Genomic DNA, 24,751 nt, shown 5'->3' on the forward strand with positions numbered 1-24,751 from the left:
GCAAATAAACCACCGGGGTTAGCTGGGGTCAAAAAGATAACGTGCCACTCCGTTCATGTCAGCAGTCTCTTAACTTTCCTGGGGTTCTTCTGCTGCCGCTGCTGCAGCTCAGTCTGCAGATCATTCGCTGTAATCCCCGTCAATCGCAAAACCTGCAAGGTTGCCATGTTCACCTTTGCGGCGGTTCTATAGCTAAAGCTTCCGTGCGGATCAAAGAAGACCAGATGTTAAGGCACACGCCGTGCTTCAAACGTTTCAGAGCAGTCTCCTGTGATTAAAGATTTAAAAACAGACATGCTCTTGAAACTTACGGGGCGAACGCTCAGATAGTCAGGTAGCGAGTCCCTGACTCAGCCCCTTGTTCTCGTGATCAATAATAACTTCAGCCCAACAGAACAACCCTTTCTTACGGTATCTCCATCTTGTCCCTCCCTGCCCTCAGTTAACCTCTCCCCTCCACTCTGTGCCACGGCCTCCGCGTTGCCCGTGCCCTCTGCAGAGCAGCAAGGCGCGCATATGTCAACATCACATAAACACTTCACCCCAGCGTGTCCAAACACGCATGTGACATGACTCAGCACAATACACCGGTGGAAAACACACTCCCTGGAGAACAGAGGGCTCGCGCGCGCAACAGGCCAGCGAAAAGAGGAAGCAGCCGACATGAAGAGGAATGTAGAACATGGGCAGAGATAGACAGGAGGGATGGAGGACAGAGAGGGGGGAAAAAATCTGCTGATGTGAAAGGGATGAGACGAGGCAGGGGGAGCGAGTGGGGGGGGTTGGGGGGACGGTGAGTCATTGTAACGTTTCCGTAAAGAATACCCAGGGTCTAATTAGGCCTACACATGGTGGGTGTTCAACACTGAAAATTCCCCCAATTTTTTAAATCCGTTGGAGATCGTGACAAACATTTCCCGCTCTGTTTTACCTATGGAAATTCCCGTTCTTTTTTTTTTCCTCTCCCCTCTCTCTCCCTCTTCACTTGGCTCGCTCTTCATTGCCATGGCAATGATGTTACAGTGAGTCACCTCCACATCTCCCTCCTCCTCCACACCGCCAAGATGGAACACGGGAGAGTGGAAGGGAGAGAGACAGAGAGACATGGACGGAGACAGAGAGAGGGGTTGTTGGGGAGAAGGAAGAGAAAGAGCTCTGTTTCCCTGGAAACAGACTGGGGGTCTCTGCAACCCCCATTGGTTCTCCACCGGTTGGAATCAGCTTGTTACCCACAATACTTGGAGCCAACAGAGTCTCTGTTTCTAGGTTGTTACCGTCCGCTCTGTTTTTTGCTCCGTCTGTTCAAACGTATGCACACACAAACTCAAAATTCAGGGCTTGGATTTTGTTCCGCTGAAAGCTCAGGTTTGTTATTTTGCAATCAAAATCCAGTCCCGATCAGAAATGGGAGCCTATTTTTCTGTTAGTTAATTAACGTAGCTGGGAATGGCTGGATGTGCAGCTCAATTTCTGAACAAAAGTGACGCAATTTGCAGGATTTTATCTATCATTACCTGATAAGTTAAGGTTTAAAAGCCCCCGGAGAACAGAGGCAGGAGCTAAGATTTCATCTGCTCTAGTGAAATCTGAAATCACCTTCAACATATTTACACGCAGCATGTGGTAAGCTCAGCTTAGACAGAAGGTTACAAAACTTTTGTTGCTCTTTAACTGATGCAGATTGCTCGGAGGCAAACTCAATGAGGCGTCAGGGGAAAGAAGGTCCGCTGTAAAGAAAGCAGCTGCAAGAAAAGTTTGATTTCTTGCGATGAGATGATCATTTCGGATTTCTGGATCTGAAACTTTGCGGGGATTCTCTAGTTTTGTACTGTGCACTTTAAACACTTACATCAATTATTATATCAGAACATGTTCTGGAAAGGACAGATACACATGTGAGGAAAGTGTGTAGGGAAGGTGGGTTACGGGACGTATAAATGTGCTCACTGAATTTCATGGCAATCTTAATGTTTTGATATTTCTTGGGTACGAGTAGAAGTTTTTGCCAGAAAAGGTCAACTCATATTGCCATGCATTGGGGTGTTAAAGGGAAATTAAACATTAATTATTAACCACTTTGAGGTAGCCACGCTTTCTGTTGCAACGTTCATGGGAGCATTGTGTAAAACTGTGTCGATGAGGCTGCAGAACGACGTTACTTGAAGAAAACACCCAGAGTGAATCAGGGAAAAGGCCTTTTCCACCTCCTTCATACAAATTGTCAGACAGTGACTGTATCAAAAAAGAAAAAAAGAAAAAAAAAAGACAAGCAAAGTCAAGTGTGGATAATTGTGACCTTGCATTTGATGTAACAGCATGTATTTATGCTTTTCTCACCGCAGACAGGAGCTGTTTTCAGTTAACCCGTGTCCTTTACAACAAGCGAGCATGAATTTGTGCGCCGATTAATAAACTGTGAGAATACATTTCCATGTGTGAGTGGGAGAGTATGAGTGTAAGATGTGTCAGGGTGAGACGGAGCGTTTTTATCAAAGGGGGTTGCTCTTGGCGCTGCCTCTTGATCTCTTCTTCCCCTCTAACTGCTGTGTGCCTGCTATCTCCCACAGTGATGCCACACAATGATACCCGGCTCCCCTTGCTATAATACTTTCTGTAACACCGCTGTCTGTCTGCTGCACATTTCATGCCCGCTCGATGTGCAGTTCATCCATCTGTTATCCGTCTTTCTTTATTTTAATTGTTGAGGGCAGCCAGAGGGATGAGATCACAATTATTTCTACTGCGGTTTTATCAGTTTAGAGCATCCCCAGACACAGTAGGTCATGGTGAATGAACGCATAAGACCCCAAAATACCGTACTGTAATCTTTTTATTGCTCTAAAAAAAAAAAAAAAAATAGAAATTAAAATCACATCACGTAATTAACTGGGCCAAAGGCCACGTAAATGATAGGGTGATCAGTTGATTAGTCAGTCAGCAGAGAATGAATTGACAGCTATTTTGTCATCTCCTCAACAAAAACACCAGCAAAACCTTTCAGTTGCTAGTTTGAGAGGATTTACTTTGACATGCCATTGAAAATTGCATATTTTGGATATCGCTCAGACAAAACAAGCCAAAGATGTCAGTTTGACATTTTTCTTCTGTGGCCAAGAGAGCTTTTCTCTTCCCTCTTCTTTTTTTTTTTTTTTTTTTTAAGAGAGTTGGTTTTTTAGAGCTACGTGATAATTTAAAACAACAGTATCCGTCTAACAAACATGGTCACGTGGTAACAACACATCTGCGAGTTTGCAGAATAACACAAACACGTACAACATTTCAATTCACTTACAATCGCCGCTTTTTAAACAAAAACCCTCTATGAATCCAGGAGCATTCTCCCACCAACGGCTTGCTTCGGTTAAAGCGCGCTCTTATCTGGAGGCCGCACAGTGCAACCAGTACAACTGTCAGACGCTGATAATCTCCCGAAATCAGAAGCCAGGCATCTCTCTTGCGATGGAGCACGGTTCAGGGTGCCGTCCTTCCAACGCCATCAGTCGTTTTTGCACCAGTCTGCCTCTCTGAGTGTCTCCTCTGGAGCCCGCAAGAATAATTTAGTGAATGGAATGTGAACAGAGTATAATTGCTCTGCAAACTCATTGTGCTCAATCTGCTACATGCAAATACACAATCGTGCACCAGTGCATCTATGTTTCAAAAGAGAGAACATTTTTCAGTATTGCAAACGTTTTATTGCCTGAGTGCTGCTAATATGTCAAATATGCTCTCATTTAAGACTGCCTCCATTAGTTCTCACTCTGTTCTCTGTAACTTGCTCATGTCTTTAAACTTTTAAGTTTTGATCCCCGGTCCTTGAGCGAGACTCTCAACCAGGAGTCGCTCTCACTGTTCTTGTGTGAATGTGTGTGGGCTTGTGTGTTTTGAGGATCAACAGGTAGAAAAGCCCAATATAAACAGAAATGTTTTACCATTACAAAATTTCGTGGGCAAAAGTTGAAGTCAGTTCAAGATGTAAAACTCAAGATGACGTCAACTTTCAAACACACAACCCCATCAGTCAAAAGCCTGAAATTACCTGCCTGGATCTGTATGTTATTCTTTAAAGAAGGGAAGGATTTAGACCTTTTTTTTTACTACTATTATATACAAACTATACATACAAACTATATATATATATATATATATATCCAAGCCAAGCACAAGAATTTAAAAATAACTTGTTTTTATGACTTCATGGGCCCTTGCAAATGGAAACCGCTCATTTAGTATTGAGAACACAATTTACAAAGCACTTAACAGAACTGCAAACCGCCTTTCTGATGCCCGAAAAGCCTCGTCTGAGGATGGAAATCAATACCATTGCATCTCTCCTCACTTTGGTCTTTGTTTCCTTTTTAACATTAGATTACTGTATTAATGTCCTAGAAGACCATCCTTACTCGCTCTAATCTAGTTATGTGATTGGCATCTACATTACACAACTACATGCAAAACAACACTCACGTGTAAACAGACAGAACCGTCGGAAAAAACAAATGTAACCACTTGTTTCGCACAAAGACGGCCGTATCTACAGTAGGTTCAAACTGGGATAAGCGAAGTCAAAAGCCTTGTCACAATCCCATCAGTTATCAAAGGAAAGGGAACACAAAGATGATGCGAATGAGCTCCTACATCTCCCCGGCATTAATTAGGGCTTCACTCAGTAATTAGCTATCTGAAAATAATTACCATGTAAATGTCTGATTAAAATCTCCATCAGTCTCAAAGTCAGGAGACTGAAAGAGAGACGCGAGCACCAAATTAAGGCGCGCTACTTTTTCCAACGACGTCCACCGCAGTTGTCCCCTCATTCTGTTTTAATTGAGCGGCAGATATGTGCGTAGCACCTCTGATTGGATCTGAGAAGCAGCGCGGCAATGGTGCAGTTGATTGCGAGTGACCTTGGTCTAATTACAATTGGTCTAATTATAATCCTCTGATTACAACCCTGCTGAAAATGTAAGAATACTCCGTTGATGCTGCTGCTGCTGCTGGTGCTGGTGGTGGTGGCCTTTGCTAATGACATTAAGATATATTCAGAAGGATTTCTGAATGGAGCTGATTCGGATCAGATAAGTTGAAACAACAAGACGCTGTCATTGTAATCCTGAGCACATTTGTATTAAATTACACTAAATGTGCTTGTTTGTTTTGATGTTTTGTCCCTCTTGCGCTCCCCTTCCCTCTTTTATACACCCCCACTTTTTTCCTCCACCCCCCTCCTCTCCTTCCTGCTCGTCTCTCAGGGCCGAGGTCGCTCTGCCCTCCAGCTCCCTTCCCCCGGAGCCGGGATGACATCACCACATCGCTGCCCCGTCCTAGGAGCGCCTATTCATCACCCCGATCATCATCGCCAGCATCAGCAGCCTCACCTGCGTATGCGCACACACGCACACGAGCGCACACACACCCCGCCGCAAGAAGATAAAAGAGAAGCGAGCCCCACCAGTCCGGCAGGATTGCAAGCGTAAAGGAAAGAGGGAGCAAGCCACAGAGAGGGATGGAGAGACAGAGGGAGAGAAGATCCTGCTGGGGTAGGCAGAAACCCCTGACCTGTGCACTTCCAACAATACATCTCAATAAACCACTGTACACACAAATCTGATGAGTCAGACTTCAGGCTACAGGGGGAAAACAACAACATAAAAAGCAGCAGAGAGAAGACCCCTGCTCACACACACACACAAACAAACACACACACACTTTAAAACTCAGTGAAAATTAGAGTCGCACTTCCGTTCTCTTAGTCACCATTTAATCGAAAACTTGAAGAGCTCTGGCACTGCTCGATGTTTCCCGGTTTCTGGATGGCGCACGACTGAATCAACCCGCGTCTTGTTGTGCTGGAATTGCAGCAGCGAAGTGGAGCCACACTGAGAAAACACAGCAATAAACAACGTTTCCACCACATGGCTGTTGTTTTCCTGCCCAGTGTGCTCTTCAGCGTAATGTGCTCGCGACATTTTATGCATGTGTGCTGCAGTTTATGGCTGCTGTTCACTGGTGGAAGGGAGGCAGCAGCTACAGACGCTGCGATATGTATCCACTACACTTTGTCATACGCTTTGTTCGGTTAAAGGACAAACGACTTGCATGAAAGCAAACCATCGTAGCAAAGGCAAGTTGGAGCCATGCGGCAGTGTTTGCATGGACGGTGCTATATGCTACTAATGCTACGTTATTAGCAACAATACAGGAACAAGCTGCAACCCATCGCCAGCAACACAAAGCATCAAAGTAACGACTGACGCTTGGGACTTGCGACGAGCTCGACACGCTACACATCAAAGTTGTGCCGCCTTCAACTTTCTTCGACTCTCTAACGAACAGTCTGAACAATAATGCCTCATGTTACCATCTCCCAATTGGAAGGATTTCTCAATCGGATTCAGAGGGGTGGTGTAAACCTTTGATCCATTCACTTGGCAAATATTAGCACAAAGTAACTAAAGAGAATAAATCCATTCTTTTTGCGCAGGTTTCCACCATGTGGAGCAAACATCAGGTGAGATGATGAGTTTCCAGGCCGGACATAAAGATGCGGTGTCATCAGCGCTGTTGACAGCATATGTCTGCCTCGGCTCTCCATGGTAATCTTCTATGGGATGAATTTAATGTTGTCATGTCAGAAAAGTTCTGTTCTGATTGAGGTCTAATCAGCCACAACATTATGACCACTCACAGAAGAAACTTGTGAGGATTCAATGTTCCGCTGGGAAACTTTTGGACCTGGCACTTGTGTGGATGTTTCTTAAACATGTACTGTACCGCCCACCTAGACTTAGACCAGGCACCCCCACCCCATATGACAGCAGCAGACAATCCCAGCAGGATTCAGCTTGACACAGGCACACACACAGAAAAAGGTTTAGGAACAACTAAAAAAAAACATCACAAGGTGTTGACCTGGTCTCCAAATTCACCAGATCCCAAACAGATCAAGTATCTGTGGGATGCACTGGAACAAGCCTGATCCACAGAGACCCCTCCCCTCAACCCACAGGACCCATTAACAACATCCTGTTGCCTTCAGAAGGCCCACGCCCACTCACTGATGAGTCACAACTGTTTTGAAGAACAAGGAACAAGGGAGGCCTACACAATGTCAGGAAGGCGGTCATAATGTTATGGATCATTTTATTTAGTATCAATGAAAAAAGTTAGATTGTCTAATCAGAATGATTTTAACTAGGTTGCATAAACATTGTCCATGTAAATGTTAATGTCATTTTATGTTGTTCTGATAAAGTTTATCTCAGACTCTCTGCCTCTTGTCATTAATATTGTCTTTGCAATATTGAAGCTATTTAATGCATAAATAAATAAATACAGGCGAGTAGGAAACAGACATGGAGGCAACACATTTGAAACAGTGAAGAATATTGCAAGAAGAGTTTGGTGTCCATCATAAATATAAGTGTCCATCATATATTATATATATAAATATATATGTATATATATATATATATTCATTTTGAAGTAATTCATGTTTAGATTAATTTATTCATTTGAGTATTTCGTAGTGCATTGTGCTACGTATTCAGTACTGGACCCTTCTCTCTGTCTCCTTACAACATTTCCCAGCACAGATTTCTGCCTTCATCTGAGCGTACCACTGAGCCAGGGGGGGAAAAAAAGAGGAAGACTCACGTAGTCATGGAAGGCTTTGGCCTCGCTGGAGTGTTCACATGTGTCTCTTCTCTCTGGAGCTGCACAGTACAGGTCCCAAAAAACACTACAGGATGCGGAAAAAGCAAACAAAGACAGACATGAAAACCTGACAGAGAGAAAAAAAGAGACATCCATCTATACTCTATTATTAGAATTATCGTATATGACAAACGCAGTGTTCAACTTGCAAATAAACTGAGGAAGAGCTTTAGGGGACAGATGATGGAATAAAATATATAATAAAAAATCAGGTGGAAGAGAAGTGAAGATCATTTATCTTAGGTGTGAAGGACGTGGATGCGGAAAAACAGCAGAAGAAGTCTGAAATCATTAAACATACTCACCACCACCATGAGTGCAGGAACCCCGGGGGTTCTCCTAATGTGATGTTCTTCTCCCATCGGATCTGGGCAGACACAGAGTGGGGGGGGGGACATATCTGACATATGAACTACTTGCTGTGTAAGGCTGAAGAGGCTGCAGGGGAATTCTTGCGACGCCTGCCATTATGCAATTACGCTCCAGCTCCCATGTATTCAGAGGTGGATAAGTAGGACTCCCTGCGCGCGAAAAGCCCATCTATTCACTTGTTTGTAAAAGTCTACAAATGTGTGTATTTCCTCAGGAGTCAGGAGGTGTATGAGGTCAGAGACATGTACCAGCCTGAGGAGGCCAATCAAACCTTTGTGCAACCCACGCAGCCTTCAGTCTGCTCTTCGCAGCATTATCTTCCCTTCTGCTGCCAGAGTGTCATTCACTGTTTCCCTTTTGAATTCACAGCTTCAATATTTCGTCTTTTTGCTCTTTATCTCCCTTCCTTTCTGAGAAACTGAGTACGAATTTGGGCCTGTTCAAAACAAGATGATTGCATTTACAACGTCCAACGTCCAGCGAACGTGTGGATGGACTGCTCCATTTAAAAAGTAGGGTAATCGCCAAGAGAGAGGTCAATGGGGTATTCACCCTGTGATACTGGGTTTTATACGAGAAATATTTTTTGTCCATAGAAGACTGTATAGAATGGTGTGGGGAACATCCACTTTCCCCCTTGTAAGATTTTTGTACGTTTTGTCCACTCGTGCAGTATCTTGGCAACCGTAACTAGACACAGCAGGCCTGCCTTCTTTCGCACAAGCTCCAAAAATATCTGGCAAACTAGTATTATATCTGCTACCAAGGCCAGGGGCAGCTCATACATCATTTAAGGGTTATAGTTATTAACAAAAAAAAAAAAGACGAAGGAGAAGACAAAGACTCCGTTCACAACTAGCATATCCAGTGTGAAAAATTTGGTCCTGGACGCCATCAACGTTAACGACTCTGTTCTGGTCTTAATTGGATTTTTCACCTGAGATTGTGTGCTTATTAAACAGCTTTTGTTTGTGAATTCTGATTGGTCAGTTTGAGTGAATTCATCTCCTTGCTTCTGATGATCTCTTCTTCTTCTCTCCTCGTTTCTCCTCTGTCCCATCATCCTCCTTTCTCTCTCTCTCTCACTCTCTCTCTCTACCAGTGTGTCCACATGTGAGCTGTTTTCTTATTTTTTTTCACAACTAGGGAAAGTTACTTGCTCTGTAGTTTTCAGGCCCTGAGTTCTTACGACTCAGACAATTGTGACACTGTAACATTTCACATCTGTGCTAGAAAGAAAAGTGACAATAAATATAAATATTCTGAGTTGTGAGGTTTTTTTTTTTTACTGCTGTGACAATTCCACACTGAGCATATGTGCTACCCTATGGAGGCATTGTGAAACTGTGAGCATTTATATTTGTGCACACATACAAGTGCCTGTGTCATTCTGTAATTCTGTCGCCATGACGTTACTGGTAAATGCACGTTGGATGAATCGCAGCCGCTGAGGTGTGCGTTGCCGAGACATGCTGTGACATTTGTGCACCTACCAGTACCGCCATTGATGCAGAGATACAGATAAAGCGGGAACCACCCTAGGAGGTCCATGTCCATTCTCTGATGACTCAGAACTGCTTTGGAGGCACAAGGGAGACCTACACAATGTTAGGCAGGTGGTCATAATTCATGCCTGATCGGTGTATGGATAACAGCTGAGGGAACCAGACAGACAATGGCAATTTGACCTTGTGTCTTGTTTCAACTTAGCATCTATGAACACACTCATAAGGCTCCCTCTCTGCAATTGACCTCATGTCCATCTTTTTAATTTCCTTCACGGGGACATTTTCTATCGGTAAGAGACTATTATGTTTTCTGGTGGAGCAGCAGCATGAACGAGCTTTAAAATAACAGGAAAAACTGAATCACTCCACTTTCAATCACACCGTCCTGACCCCAGCTGCAGATCAGACACAGCGACTCTTAGAAAGAATGCTTTGCTTTGAAGTATTTTTTTGAGGAGGGGTGGAGGGGGTGGGGGCCGGGTCAGGAACTGCCTCGATTTGTTTTTTTTGTTGTTGTTGTTTTTTTTTTCTTGCATACTTTCTGTCCAAGTTAGCAGTTCTTGTAAATGCATGAGTTTATTTGAACCATTATAGCAAGCCAACAATTTCCATATACACCATGACAGAGACGGATTCTCTCCTTCGCCGTTGCTTAAATGGAAGAAGAAAAAAAAAATGCAGAATGGGCATGACGCCCCTCATTTCTCACATTTAATTGGCTGCAGCTTAGTCCAAACAAGATTACAGACAGTTCAGGTCAGGACACTTTCTAGCGAGTTCTTTTATTCCCTCTTCATCTGGAAAGCGTAGGAAAGAAAAAAAAAAAAAAAAAAAGCAGACTGTGCCCGCATATCCTGTCTTCTTGTGGTCTGTCCTCCTGGGAGGTTCTTTCATTTACCTCCACCATGCTATAGCAAGATCTCTTTATCATGATTACTGGCAGATGTAGGCTGCGTGTTGCAGGAGTGCAGTTTTCCTTCTATTACAAATAAACTAATTACATTCCAACCTTTTTTTTTTTAAAATTTTACTTTGTCCTTTTTTCTGGATTCATTCTGCCGTCAGTTTAGCTTCGCAGCATTTCTTGCTGCTCATTTTCTTCTCCGCTCCTCTGTCTGTTTGCGATTTGATATTTGAGTTTAGGTATCTGGGTGTGATTTGTGAATCGCCAGTCACGGCTCATTTCCTGAGCCTGAGGATACAGTGTGGACGAGGCCTTTAAAGCTACTCCACCCCGCCATTCCAGCGAGGGCTACGTACATTTAGGCGTAATGTTTACCTCCTGTGTGTGCATGTGAACTGTATACAAGCGGCCGTGTTTACACTTGTTGCACTCGTGGCTAATGTGTTCCCACACTTGAATGTGACACCGCCTATCCTTTTCATCCCGTGCGTCTGCGAAAGAGAGAGGGTGCGAGCGATACGGCAGAGAGGAAAGGGTGTCCGAGAGAGACACCGAGGTAGGTGCGCGTGCGTATGCGCATGTGCGCGGACGCACACTAACTCAGAGTGATGAGAATCATTGCCAGCTGATGATGTAACCTTTTCCATCCCCCTTTCTCTTTGTTCTCCTCTTCCTCTGGCCGATGTACAACAAGCCTCCGAGCCACTGTCTCCTACTCTGTAATTTACCGTCATTTACAGCGAAGCACAATAATCAACTGACCTCATTTTCACCCCATCACCTTTTTACCTCAGCAGAATTATAGCGGGGACAATCTCAGAGAGAGAAGTGGCTTCGAGAGAGACAAAGGAGAGAGAGGAAAGATCACAAAGAGAGAAATAATAAAAGGCCAGAGTGAGAGGGAGAGAGATTGACAGAGACGGAGCTACCGAGCGGATCGGACCATAATGTCAGCCCAAAGACGTCAGCTCCAGTCTAAACACCGTAACTCTTCCTGTGCTCCGGCTCCGGCTCCGGCTAAATGCAACACTAATGTTAAAAAGCTTGTCCGCCGCACTAACCCGATGGCTCAGCACTGGGAGTTCGGGCTAATTCGTTTAGCGGCCACACTCGCTGGACATATTGTGCGAGGGTCACACCAACCTTCAGAGTGGACACGTGAAGCACACGTACAGACACGCTGTGACTTACCTCTGAGAGGAAGGTCTGTGCTGACTTCTGTGCTCCCACATGCAGCAGGTACTCATACACATAAAGAGCCAACCTGCAGGAAAAAAAAAAAGAACACAGATGTGAGATTACGGTTCATTAACGGTGATGCAAAAATTTAAGAGACTGAGGTGACGAGTGGATGAACTGTCAAGCAACGTTAAATCCGGCAACCTTACATATTATTCATTTTTTAACACAAACCTATACATAAATAGGGAATTACTGCCACGACTCCCAAAAAAAAAATTAATGATCAAAGAGCCTGCATGTGGATTAAAAACTGTCAAGCAGCCACAGAACGCTACATGAAGTGATGAGTCACAGTCCGTTACAAATCTCATGAGAAACAGGGAGCCAGATACCACTTTAGGAGCACTAATCATCACCTCAATGCCATAGATCAGGCAGACTGGGGGGGGGGGGGGGGGGGGGGGGGGCGGCAACATTTAAAAATATGACAAATTCACCCCAAATTACGATATCTAAAACTCACTCGCTTCAGCGAGGACCGCACTGTGAAACACCTCATCTTTGTTCCTCGGGGTCTCCACGGACTTCCTCCCATGGCTTTGATCACAGCAAGAATTAATTACAGGCTTGATTTGTTAATCAATCCTACTCCCGGTGCGTCCACGCTCGTTCTAACAGCAACACGGAAAAGGGACGACGGGAAGAGCTGCTGATCTATACGTACAAGATACTGATCGATCCGCAGGGGATCACCAGCAGATCTCACTGACTCTTAACGGCACAGTGCAGATTATAAGATTTAGATTCTGTAACAACATATAGCAACTCTACAGGGACGTGGATTACAAAACACTTGTAGACAGGGAAAGCATCGCATTCGTGACTTTACCCGATTCCACTAAAAATTCACTCGGCGGGGAGCCGATTTGAAACATGCTTGACAGATGTTTTGAGTGCTGTTATTTTACCCAAATGCATTGTATATGTCACATAGCCTGAACAGTGAGAGGCTGAGCATAGCTATGAAGGCAGCAGGCGGAAACTGTGACCGGCTCGTTACTGTTGTAGGGAGAGAAAATCAGGGAGAGGAAAGACTCTTGGAGCTCAATTCCAACCTTAGTTTGTGATTTGCAGAATCCTTGACACACTTTTTGAAGTGCTGTTAAATTCCCAATACGTACTGTATATGTCATACACAGTAGGAATGCAACAAACTCGGTTCATCATTGTCTATATAATGCAAGGAAACTGTAAATAAACACACATAAAAACATTATAGCTGCTAGTCCAAATCATATCAAACTAAAAGTACATTCAGTTTTCTAAATGCAAGAAGCTAGGAATATGACCTAACACAAGCTTTGACGTAGAGAGCGTGTTGTGCCCGTGTTTGTTTGTGCACTGGAAGCCATGAATGATGGTCACACCGGGACAGCATCTGCCCTAGAACCCCCACTGAAAGGTGCTACCAGCCGGCTGCAGCCGATCCAGGCTCTAATATCGAGGTAAAAATAAACTCCCCAGACATCCCCTGTCTGCCTGTCTGAAGATGATGGACTGCACACCTTTCTGCTCTGCACACAGGTACTCTGTCTCCTCGACCACCCCACTCCCCCGGCCCCCATCCCTCTCCCCCATTCCCATCGCTCTTCTTCATCACTTTCATCCTCGGTCTCCCTTCCTCCAACTCTCTCTTGCACGCGTTGCTGTCCTTTCTGTACTCCTTTGTAGCGAGGCCATGTTTGTTTAATGATGGAGGGATGAATACAACCTCTTTCTCTCTATCTTTCCATCCCTTCTTCCATCCTTCCCCCCCCCTCCCCCCTCCCCCCTTGCGGCCAGGCAGTAATGTTTAACCAAAGAGATAGAGACAGAACGTTTCACAGGGACAAGGTTAACGTAACAATGAGAGGCTTGACAAAACTCTTGACACCTCGACAACTGAACATGAATAAAAGATGGGCCCGTTTTTTTTTTTTTTCAAGGCCCCTGTACATCTCTGAACGTTTCGAGGAACAAACTCGCTCAGCTGCTCTGTTCTGCATCGTTTTCCCGTCAGCTCGTCTCAATCTGTCACTCTCTCCCGCGAACCCCAAAGTCAGCGACGGCAGCGTCAGTAGAAAAGTATTTATTATTACCGAAAGACCTCATGTATCTGCGGCGAATACCTTCCCAGCAATGACGACGGGCACGATGGGCTGCATGAATGAATTCATTGTGTCAGTGGGAATAAATAAAGAAATGAAAGCTTGTCCTCAGCATGCACTGGCCTGCATCCAGTCAGCTATCTATTACCGCACAAAAACACAGCCTCACATGGTGGCTGCCTTTGAGGCGGACTAAAAGGTTTGACCTATGATTGATTTCACAGGAGCTCTAAGATGTGACCTTTGGCCCTGACAGAGAGACGCGGGTTGAAGAAAGTGAGGGCACTCTGGCAAGGTGGACGGATGAGAGCGGCGGCACGGACAAAGGGGGTTAAATGGAAATAAACGAAAAAGTACCACAGGTAAGTGATCTGATGCAAGTTCTGGAAAAGAGATGAAAGGAAAAGAGAAACGAGGGAGGTCCTGATTCATCTTCTGACCTTAAACGCAGGCTTTTAAATGCACTAAGGCTTGAAAAAAAGACAGGCATATATCAAACTCCTGTCTCCTCCTTTTGATTTAGCACATACCAACCGTAGGCCGGGGCCAGATAAGCAGACAGCGAAGCAGCGAGAGGCGGCACTTTACCAGCATTCAGTATCTGTTGAACTTTAACTCAAAACTACTAATTTCTCTAAAGACGAGTGATAGGCTTTGAAAACAATAAACCCCTTCATGCCGCTGCCGCATTGTTCAGTCGCCACTTGTTCGGCTGAGCCTCCCGCTGATAATAAAAACACCCAACTATGAGGAACCCGGCACACTTGAGTCAAAATACTGATAAGGTTTGAGGATTAGAGGATGGGGAAGGGGTGGGTGGGTGGGTGGGTGGGGGGGGGGGGGGGTGTTCAAGGTTAGGAATCCTCTAAATTCGACACATTAAAATGAAAACATTACAATGGCTCTCGTGTCGTGTTAAATAAGCTGTCAATTTAAGTAATCTCTGCGAGCGAAAGCGCTCAAATTGAGGCAGCCGATGCTTTTGTAATGGTTTCTGGCTCCATTTTTCAGTCACATTAGAGCTGTGGGTGTTTGTCCTTGCTGTCGGGCACAGGCCAGGAAACTGAAGACATTTTTTTTTTTTTTTTTTCTTCTTCTTAGCTGACGACTTGTGTTGTAAATATGAACCACTTTAAATTAATCACAACCGGGGCGATTAAAGAGATCAGTTGCCTCCCACTTTGTGTGTTTTTGCATAAATACGGGGCTGTGCTGTGCGAGGTAGCAGAGGTGAGTGGGTGCAAGTGGAGACGATAGGGCAGCGAGCGGAGGAGGAGGAGGAGGTGGTGGGGGTGGTGGTGGTGGTTGGGGGGCCTATTTCTCCTTTAGATTCAAGCAGTTTTGTCTTCTGTGACTCACATTTAATTAAATTCATATTTTGAGTCGGCCCCCATCTTGGCTGCTCCTCTAAATCTACACAAGACCAGACAGCTACAGCAAGCCTGAACAGCCTGAGACTGAGCTTAGTTTAATGAAGGCAGCAGCCAGAACCTCTGCTGCCTTGTTATTGAGCTGTCGCACAGAGGGGAAGACTCCCAGAGCTCAGCCGCAATCTCAGTTTAAAGCAAATGCATGAACCTGTTTTCCCCGGGATCAGCATTTAGGAGAACAGTAGATCACTGCTAATCAATTTACTGCCATGGCAATCAAAGCCTGGCAGGGCTTCAAATCACAACAGGCTATGGCTTCAGTGATTGGATTTGCCTATTATAGATTAGCTACAGATTATTTCACCCTTGTTAAAGATGAAATGGAAAAGCGATTACACTTTGGATGTGGACCGACAAGTTAAGTGACATATTTACGTGACTTGCTGCTGTGCTGACATCGCCTAATAACACATTTGACCAGGGAAATCGAATTAGATTTTACACAAGTGTAACACAAAGAATGTGCAAATTCTTGCACAATAAACATGCTATCTCCATTAGTGATGCACAAATCACCACCTCCTCCGCAGCAGTTGGACTGTTACCATATTATTGCTGAAACAATTGTTTTATTTTTCGAAGTGTTTTTTTTTTTTTAAAGGTGAACTTGGGAGACGTTGTTCTGAAACAATACAAACATCTGTCACAATATGCACGGTAGATATGTTTTCTTTCCCTGTAAATAAGATAGTATGAGTGGTGTCCTTCACACAGATCATATTGGGGGAGTTGGGTGTGTGCAGTGGCAGGAAATCACCCCTCCCTACAGGAAGTGATGCACACAACTGTCTCCTAAACAGCAGTTAGAGAATAATGTATTTTTGTAGCCTCTCCGTGTTTATGAAGTTTCTTTAAACACAGCATTACGCCGTACGGTTCATCTCTGAACTTGTTGGCTTATTTAAACAAGAAGCTGAAATTAGCATTCATCCGGTGTTTCCAGCCACACGATAAATCCACTGCAAGTCCTTTTAGCTCCATTTTTTTTTTCTTCTCCACAAATTCCTGAAATCTTTAACAGTTCAATGCTTCATACTGTTCGCCAGCCCGAGCAAGTGCTCAGTCATTTATTACTACTTGTATATTTCCAATAATTAACTTTTCAGATTGTGCTTTTCCGACCGCTACAGTACACACAAGTTGCCCGTTCTCTCATTAGCTCCCTCGGTATTTACACCGTATCTGGCCAGCTTCACTCCTTTCCTGCTGGACTGTCCACCGTACCATCCCTGCCACAGCTTTTTTTTAAAATAAAAAAAAAATAATAAAAAAAATGATCCTGTCTGCTCGGCTGCTCTCTTTGAATTCCCTGCACGTTTTTGTACTTTGCCTTCCGTCTCCACATTTAACAGTTGAACAGTTACCACTTTCCTAACCACGATTAAAGCAGAAGCCTTCACCAACGTGTGGAGGCAAAGATATGACTTCACCTGGTGTGTGATAATTATCGGATGCGGAAGTATCCAATCAGATAAAATGAATAAAGAAAAAAAAATCTACACCTCACTTTCTTCTACATTTTAAACCTGAAGCAATTTTACATTCTACAACAATGGCAGGCACATAATGCTCAGATCTACTACAGTGTATTTCACTGACGCTGGTTGTCAATCTGGATTTGTTATACTGATTATAGAACCTGGATCTTGGAAAAAACAAAAACCGATAAGATGCATTTACATGCCTCAAACATAAATCAGAATACAACTTTTTTGACATATCAAAGTGGTTAGTCACACTGTGGAGTGTCAAATCTGCCAGAAATGTAACAAAAGAAGGAACTTTTACAACTTTAATCAAAATACTGAATTCATACATTAGACATATATGAGGAAGAGTCGTGTGGAGGAACCTATGGTTTCAACGATCCAGAAATGACTGAGTCAAGCATTAACGCACAACAGGTTTGAATGAAGCGTTCTTTCATTTTTCTATTTAACTAATTATTAACCGTTTACGCTGCAACTTTCAACCCCACTGAAAGTATTCTGATCGAACTGGATGAGGAGGAAGTCTGTTCTAAATGAGGAGACATTGTTGTCCTGACTGTCCTGGCCATTTTGATTAATAGTGGAATACGAGTGACTCTATAAACACAGACAATGCGTCCTCGGGCCTGGCTTCTTGTTAAATGTGGGTCAAATACTTGCTCTGGAAATCTAGCATTTGTTGCAGGGAACACTGACATGCACACAAAATAGAGAATGGTAACAGACGGAGCGTGTAGAAAAGAGAAAGGGATTGATAATTCAGTGCGGTGCCTTAGGAGTTGTAGAGGAACTGTTGCAGATTAGAGGCTCCGGATGATGTCAACCAGGGATTAACCTGCAGTGGCTCTTATGAATGGGTCAAACACAGGTTGAACACATGTCAGGGAGTCTGTCACTCCTCCTCCTAGTCTATTAAACAATAGTGAAAAATTTATTTTGGTAAAAATTCTATTGTAAAAATGAATGTGATTCCTCAGGTAAACATACTTACAGACCAAACTAAGCTGAGTCAGACCCCTACCTTCATGTCCAACACACAGAAAGACTACAGAGAGAGAAATTGAGAGAAACAGAGCGATGGTGTGACTGGAACATATCAGAGCGAGATGAAAGGTTCTGGTGACGAGAAGAGACAGAGGAAGGGGGATTAGAGAGGCAGAAAAAAGCAGAGGATGGAGGTGATGGGCGTTTGCGAATGAGCCCCAAGACGAATACTCATGAGATCTGTAAACTTTCATATTCTAATGTCTAGATTCTCAAAGAGCGGCGTCTCAGTTAGTTAAGCACCCTGCTGTGACCTCCTTCTGCAAATTAACACGAAACCCGAGACGAAAACAGCCAGGCTAAACCAGACCTAGAGTCCTGCCATTTTTGAAAGAGGAAAAGCAAATGACTACACACTGTGCTGAAAACACAACACACAAAAAGGATGGAGGGAGACATACTCTAATGGCATGCCGCAGAGTATGCACTGAATTTCATTACATTTTTATATAGGAATTTCAATGAGTTCTGTGTGAGAGATAATAACAATGGGAAAACTAATCCTAGCTTGAACTAAGTCACAGTCAGGAAGTTATGTACTGTAATTATCTCCTGGATATGCTTACCTACCACAAAAGACTAAATTACTGTCTTAAAAGTCTACTGTGTGTGTCCAAAGCAAGGAATCATTCTACTAGAAGTGTCTCCTCAAGACAACAAACACAAAATAATACAGCAACACGGCTCCTCCAAACTCCACATAAGATGGCGATAACACTTAACGATAAATTAGACCCGCAGTGAACAGCTTGATAAAAGTCGTAATGTATCGTAACAGAAGGATTTTCAGCGCCGCGTTTTATTTGCGTGACGCTGTTAATCAAAAGAGGCGCCTCGGTGAGGATGCACTTTTTGCAACCCTCAGCCTTGTTCTGCAAATGTCGCCGTGATTTTTCAGACTTTTCCCCCTCGCTACGTTACATAATTCTGCAGCACACGGTGTGCGAGTGATGCAATGCAAACAGTGGCAGCAGCAACAGAAGAACAAACTGAGCAGTATTGAGACATAATCCAATTAACAGTTCATTTAAATTTAGATTGACAACAGCTATGTTAAACTGGACGTTTCCCGGTGTAAAAATAACCCTGTCAGTGCTCTCTGCTCGACGAACCACGTAGCCTGAGGGTGACGCTGTGTCTAAACTAACTCAGCACTTGGCTGACATTTCTGTACTGTAGTTTCTTGTCACTTATCGGGCCACATGTACGATGACAGCGATGTATCAGCAAATCCATCAGCCTCACGGATTTGTTGGGCATTTTCTAACACTTTGGCCACTCAGCAATAAATAGCGCTGTCGCCTCACAGCAATATGTTTTTAGATTCAGATTTGCAGAGAGCCTTTCTGTGTTCCTGTTTCACGTTCTTCTTCTATTTTCTACCCTGTGCTTGCTGAGTCCAAAGACATGGTTATTAGGTTACCTAGTGATTCTAAATTGGCCGTAAGTGTACATGTGAGAGTTGTTTGTCTCTGTATTAGCCCCGTGGCAGACCAGTGACCTGTTCAGGGTATACCTTGTCTCTAGGCCAGTGCCAGCTGGGACTGGCTCCAACGCCTCACAACCCTCTACAGGACGAGGAGTTTATGGGTAATGGGAAATCTCGTTTGCACGACCTGTTTACTGTTTACTGTAGTTTACTTAGTTTTTATTTGTCTGTGCTCACTGACTCCTGTGTCCTCGCTGATTACACCTTACCACAGAGCCGCAGGCCAAAAGGCCAACACAAAGCGCAGACGCCCGTCTCCGACACAGAGGTGAAATCATGAACATTATCGTCATTATCATTCCCGGTCCTCGACGAAGTCAGGCAATCAGTTGCTCTCCAGTCAAGCTTCCGAGCACGGTCGGCAGCTCGGGCTCCCGACAACTCTGGCGAGACCGGAGAGGGACCCCGACCATAAAAGAGAGCGCCGCGATCAAGCCGCTGCCCCTGCTGAGGACAGCCCTGTGTGTGACAGCCAAACACTTTCCCTGATTAATCAAGCCTAGCAGCGGGGCTTTATGTGCCATTAAGAGCCTTGCTAAATGACTTCACTTCATTCATTAAAGTGGAGCATCCTCTGCGGGTAGAGCGGGCCCCTCTCGCCAGACAGACAAGTGAAAGCTGGGAGAGGGATGGCGGTGGGGCAGCGATCAGGGTGGTGGGGGCACCGAGGCAAGATAAACAACGACAAATATAGACCCATTACAATGCTGAATAATTCATCTTATTCGCAGGGCTTCAGGAAAACAACGGAGGGAAAAAACAAGAGACCAAACAAACATGGGGATTATGAAGCCTTTATAAAGTGAAGAGCCTTTTCAAAACAGGGCTCCTTATGCATACATCTTGTCTGGGAAAGGTACAACAGGATCATAGCCAAATCACTCTATATGGAAAATCAAGCCCCACGACACTAATCCCCGGTGCTTTTTCATTAGACAAAAGTTTAGTTTTTAATGAATATGTGCAGGGGAGCTGGACAGCTAGGTGTGAGTGAATTAGCATTAGTTTGAAAGCGCTGTAAGCTGAATACAGTACACGCTTTGTTTAAGCTGTTCTTTTAAATCTTCACAAAGTACACACTCCCTGATCACGGCGCGCTACGCAGAAGAGTAAAAACACGTACGGTTTGGAGAAAAAAAAAGAAAGAAAGAAAAGCAGAGGGGAAAATCCAGCCAAGGGAGAGATTATGGAGGGCAGAGGCAATGATAAACACTGATCGTACTCAGAGATGGACAAGGATCAGTAATTTACCAGCCAACGGAGAGATGAAGATGGAGAGATGGAGAGAAAGATAAGCAGCAACAAGAGATCAGAAGAGAGGGAGGGAGAGAGAAGAGGAGGAAGGCCAGGAGGGGAAGGGATGGAGAGAGTAAATGATTGATGAAAGGAGCTGCGAGGGGAGGTCAGGATGGAGCGACGCTGCAGCCCGTGAGCGAAACTGACAAGGACAACATTTCAAACAAGCCGTGCATCTGACAAACATCTACTGTAACGGCAAAATGGTAAAAATGGAATTGAATGTGAGTTGCAAATAACCTGGGGACAGTGGGAGTAATACTGAAGCCAGTGACAGATGTGTGACAGTGATGGTTTCCTGTCTTTTCCTTCGACTAATTGGTCACGATGTCTTTGAGAGGCTATTGTTCTTTACCCAGAAGACTGTCGTGATCGCCTCATGTCACTTCTGCAAGTATCTTGGATAGCATGAAAACACGCCTGATTGAAAAAAAGAAAGACTTTCATTAGACCCTTTAACTTTGTGCATTGTCTCAGTAATACATAGACCTAAATTAATCCCCAACTGGCGGTGCTCTGTGGCTCTATTGCCAGCTGCTCACTGATGCATTTCTAATTGGCATTTTTGCTGATGGTCACAAGTTAAATCTATATTCTCCATTACCCTTCCATGGCATCCCCTGGGATCTCTCTAATGGCCCGTGCTAAAGACAGAGCACTTGAATAGAGATATTCGCATAAGTTCTCTGTGGCGCTGACGGCTCTCTGCGTAAGACATCTGCTGCAGGTTTTGGAGTGCGGTTGAGAGCTGGGAGGAGCAGCGAAAAAAGTTCACTAGGGCTTTGAAGATTAACAAAACCCGAGTCTCGTAGTCAAATAAACTGTTTTATCCGCTCGCGCCCGCCGCTGTGTTTCCGCTGTCATGGTTTCATGCGCTGCTTTGTTGAGCAAATGTTTGTCGTGGACTTGATCCCTCTCACTTCCACAACACATAGTAAAGCCCTGAGTGGAGCTTTTGGCTGGGTGACAGGCCTGAATGCTCCGGCACCGGCTTGGCAAAGAGCGGCTGGAGTGAATGAAGCTGGCCGACTTGAGAAGCGTGTGAGAGGCCGACAAGCGACCCACACAAAGTCTCCTGTGACGTCACGAGGGCCGTCACATGAGCGGCACTCGAATGAGAGGCCGCACACATCAGATGTTTTCAATTAGCCAATGAAGACATTAGGGTGAAATGTTTCTCATAGTTCACATATTAAAGATGCGAAAATCACGCGCGGCCGAAGCCTGTTTCGGTGAAAGTTCCAGCGAGGAGAAGAATTCGCCGAAGGTGAAATGTCACGCGTCAAAGCGTAAGTCAAAAGAATGAAGCTCATATCCTGACAGAGAGGAAGAGTCCTGCATTCCTTGGCTCACCTCTGTGTAGACCTCGTGTTTACCTTTCATTAACTAGAGATCTCAGACTCTTCTCCTCTCGGTTCCCTCCCAGGAGATCGTCCAGCACAAGGTCAAAGCGAAAGCCGTAAATCTGCCACATGATATCCGAGGCGAAATAAAGTACAAGTCCAACATAATGGAAGCCCAATAACGTTTTAGTTTATTTATACTGACATATAGAGATTGGTCCACATATTTTTCAGAAGATAATTGTAAAAAATTGTAAAAATAAATTCCCAGTATTTCCTTTACAGCAATGTCACAAGTGAAAAACTGCCACAAATCCACAAGGTGGGAACCCGTCAACGCATGGGATGAACAGTTTATGTGATGTCTGCCAACGGATCGCCTAAACTGTGCTGACGATGACAACGACACCATCAGCTCTTGTAATACCACACGCTGCAGGACGGACGCTGATAAAGGACAACTCATCGAGATAGCCCGACTGAAAGTCCAACGGTAGTTGAAAATCTCCACCCAGACCTCCAAGGACAGAACGCACTGAACCTTCAACAGGCTACACCCAAAACCCAAACAACTTATCATCAAATTTGTTGTGTGTGATAAATAGCTGAGAGACAGAACAAGGGTCTAACTGACTTTAAATTGTAAAAATTGAACACTTGGCACACTTAGACAATACAGACACAAACAATGACACAGCAGATGCTCCAGTGTTTAACTGTCAGGGCTGAGGCTCAGCACAGATCTTTATTCTGGTATTTGCATGCTGTAAGATATGCAAATGGATTACTGTGGTGGTACCGATCACATTACAGTCTTACAGGTATAAACTACCATCTTAAATATGTGAAAATGGTGTTGTGCACATCAAACAATTGGTCCCACAGAATAAACTACTACTAGTATCAGACCAGTAACTTAAGTTAAGCAATGAAAATGAGGGCTGTGACTGCAACAGAGGGTGGGAACCGGTGCACTGGTATGACTTCCCTACGTGTTTTTACAAATCTGCTGTGGGTGGAAGCTATTTTAAGGGCAGCTCTTTACGATTATTTAAATTATTAATCTGCCTACTGTTTCTTTTGGTCTACAAAACATCAGAAACATTCACCTACAGTGAAACCAAAAACATTACGATCCTCACAATCCAGAAACTGCAAAAAGACATTTGGTCTTTCAGATTAATCAACTTACCAATTTAGCTTTGCATTAAGATGCATCCCTCACACTAAATGTGTCCTTTTTTTCTGTCACATTTGAGAGTTCAGTGTGTGCACCAGACTACACTGGCTGAATGACTGACTGGTGGTAATTCTAGTACTAGCTTGCATGATGAATTCAGCAAATTAGAACAGCTGCAATTAACACAAAACAGACAATACGTTAAAAAGGAAGCATTGTCCCGCATCAAACCGCCACAATCAGACAAAAAAAGAGAAACAGTTCTGTCAGCAGTGCAGAGACTCCACTGTCTCACAAAGCAGACGCCAATGCCCAGAGCTGAGTTAACAGGAAATGCCAGCTTATCGGAGAGCGGGAGAAACAGTGAGAGAGCGTGATGAGTAAGCTCACTGTTTACCAATAGTCCAAGTGAGCAAAACTCCAGTTGAGTCCTTTATATAAAAATCTGTCTTAAGCACACATAGGTTTGACATTTTTCTACAACTGTAATATGTTTGCAGAACATGTAAAGTGGATAAATCAAATAAAAGCACAGGCAAATCCATCACTTTCTTAATTTGTGTTCCATTTCATTGGCTTTGATTTGTTTAGATTGAGTCACCTCTCGCGGGGAGTTTGTTTAATTTCACAGCTGATGGAACACCAATGATTTTTAGGAGTGTTTTCCTTGTTCGACTTTCTACAAGCTATTACAGTAAATCTCGAACGCAACACAGCCATAAAGCCCGGAATATTAAACTGCTGTTTACAGAGAGATCTTCGATAGCAACACTTAGCGATCATACCAGGTTAATTGCTGCATTCCTTTAAAGACTGTTTTCAGAGTTTCTCAGGAAGAGAGGAGGTAAACGGACTGTGGGTACACACGCAAACATTACAAAAAGATCACTGGAGGGCTGCACCCAGTTTATTTATAACTGACGACTATAAGCTGAACTTATTTCAACAGGAGCAGCGTTACGACTGGAAGTAATTCACCTGACACTTTCTCACAACCCAGGGACCAAAATGTACAACTTTACAGAATTTACTAGGATAGGCTGTACCTGTCTCAGATGTACTTTAACAGCTGTAGATATCATAGCAGGCTAATTAAGCTGAGATAAGTTGGTTTCTTTGCAATATAAATAGTATGGGTTGTTAACTTTTTCACTGGCATATTTAAAAAAAAGAAAATAATACATATATATGTGTGTGTTTGTATATGTGTGAAAACTCCACAAAACTGAATGTTTGACAGAGCATCATTTACAAAATACTAATAATTAATTACATTTATGTGAATAAATCTGCAAGAGTTCATCATAAAAAAAGAGTTGTTTAATGGTGAATTATGCGACATAGAGACTTGTTTGTGTAAGTTTCTTTACTGCTGCTGTGAGTAGTCAGTATTATGCTAAAGACGTGTATCAAAGTCTTGTGATTTGTCTGTATCTGTCTATCAGGGAGACTCGTTCAAGACACCAGGGGACTTGGATTTGGTTGTGACACATTTGATATTCTAGTAAAAGACAAAGCTGAAATAGTCCCGGGGTAACAGCCAGGTAGATAAAGTAGAGACAGTGATGTGGAGAAGACTGAATTAAAGAAACAGCATTGTTATGTATTAGAGTGTGCAGGACATTGCTAACATTAGAAACAATTAGAAAC

General features: G+C 43.8%; 1 protein-coding gene across 7 annotated transcripts in view; it reads right to left on the minus strand.

The window, feature by feature from the left end:
* Positions 1-24,751, minus strand: part of ssbp2a (single stranded DNA binding protein 2a) — a 47,290-nt gene that overhangs the window by 14,647 nt on the left and 7,892 nt on the right. For 2 of the 7 annotated variants that reach the window (XM_047591648.1, XM_047591644.1), the window contains exons 2-4: positions 11,692-11,764; positions 8,022-8,083; positions 7,657-7,741 (exon numbers count right to left, since the gene is read on the minus strand). In XM_047591648.1, the coding sequence (XP_047447604.1) occupies positions 7,657-7,741; positions 8,022-8,083; positions 11,692-11,764 (220 nt within the window). Of the gene's footprint in view, positions 1-7,656; positions 7,742-8,021; positions 8,084-11,691; positions 11,765-21,182; positions 21,451-21,954; positions 22,312-24,751 lie in introns of those variants that run through there. The other 5 variants (XM_047591643.1, XM_047591645.1, XM_047591647.1 and 2 more) reach the window with 5 other exon arrangements.

The sequence above is a fragment of the Mugil cephalus genome, chromosome 8, assembly GCF_022458985.1.
Source record: "Mugil cephalus isolate CIBA_MC_2020 chromosome 8, CIBA_Mcephalus_1.1, whole genome shotgun sequence".
NCBI lineage: Eukaryota > Metazoa > Chordata > Actinopteri > Mugiliformes > Mugilidae > Mugil > Mugil cephalus.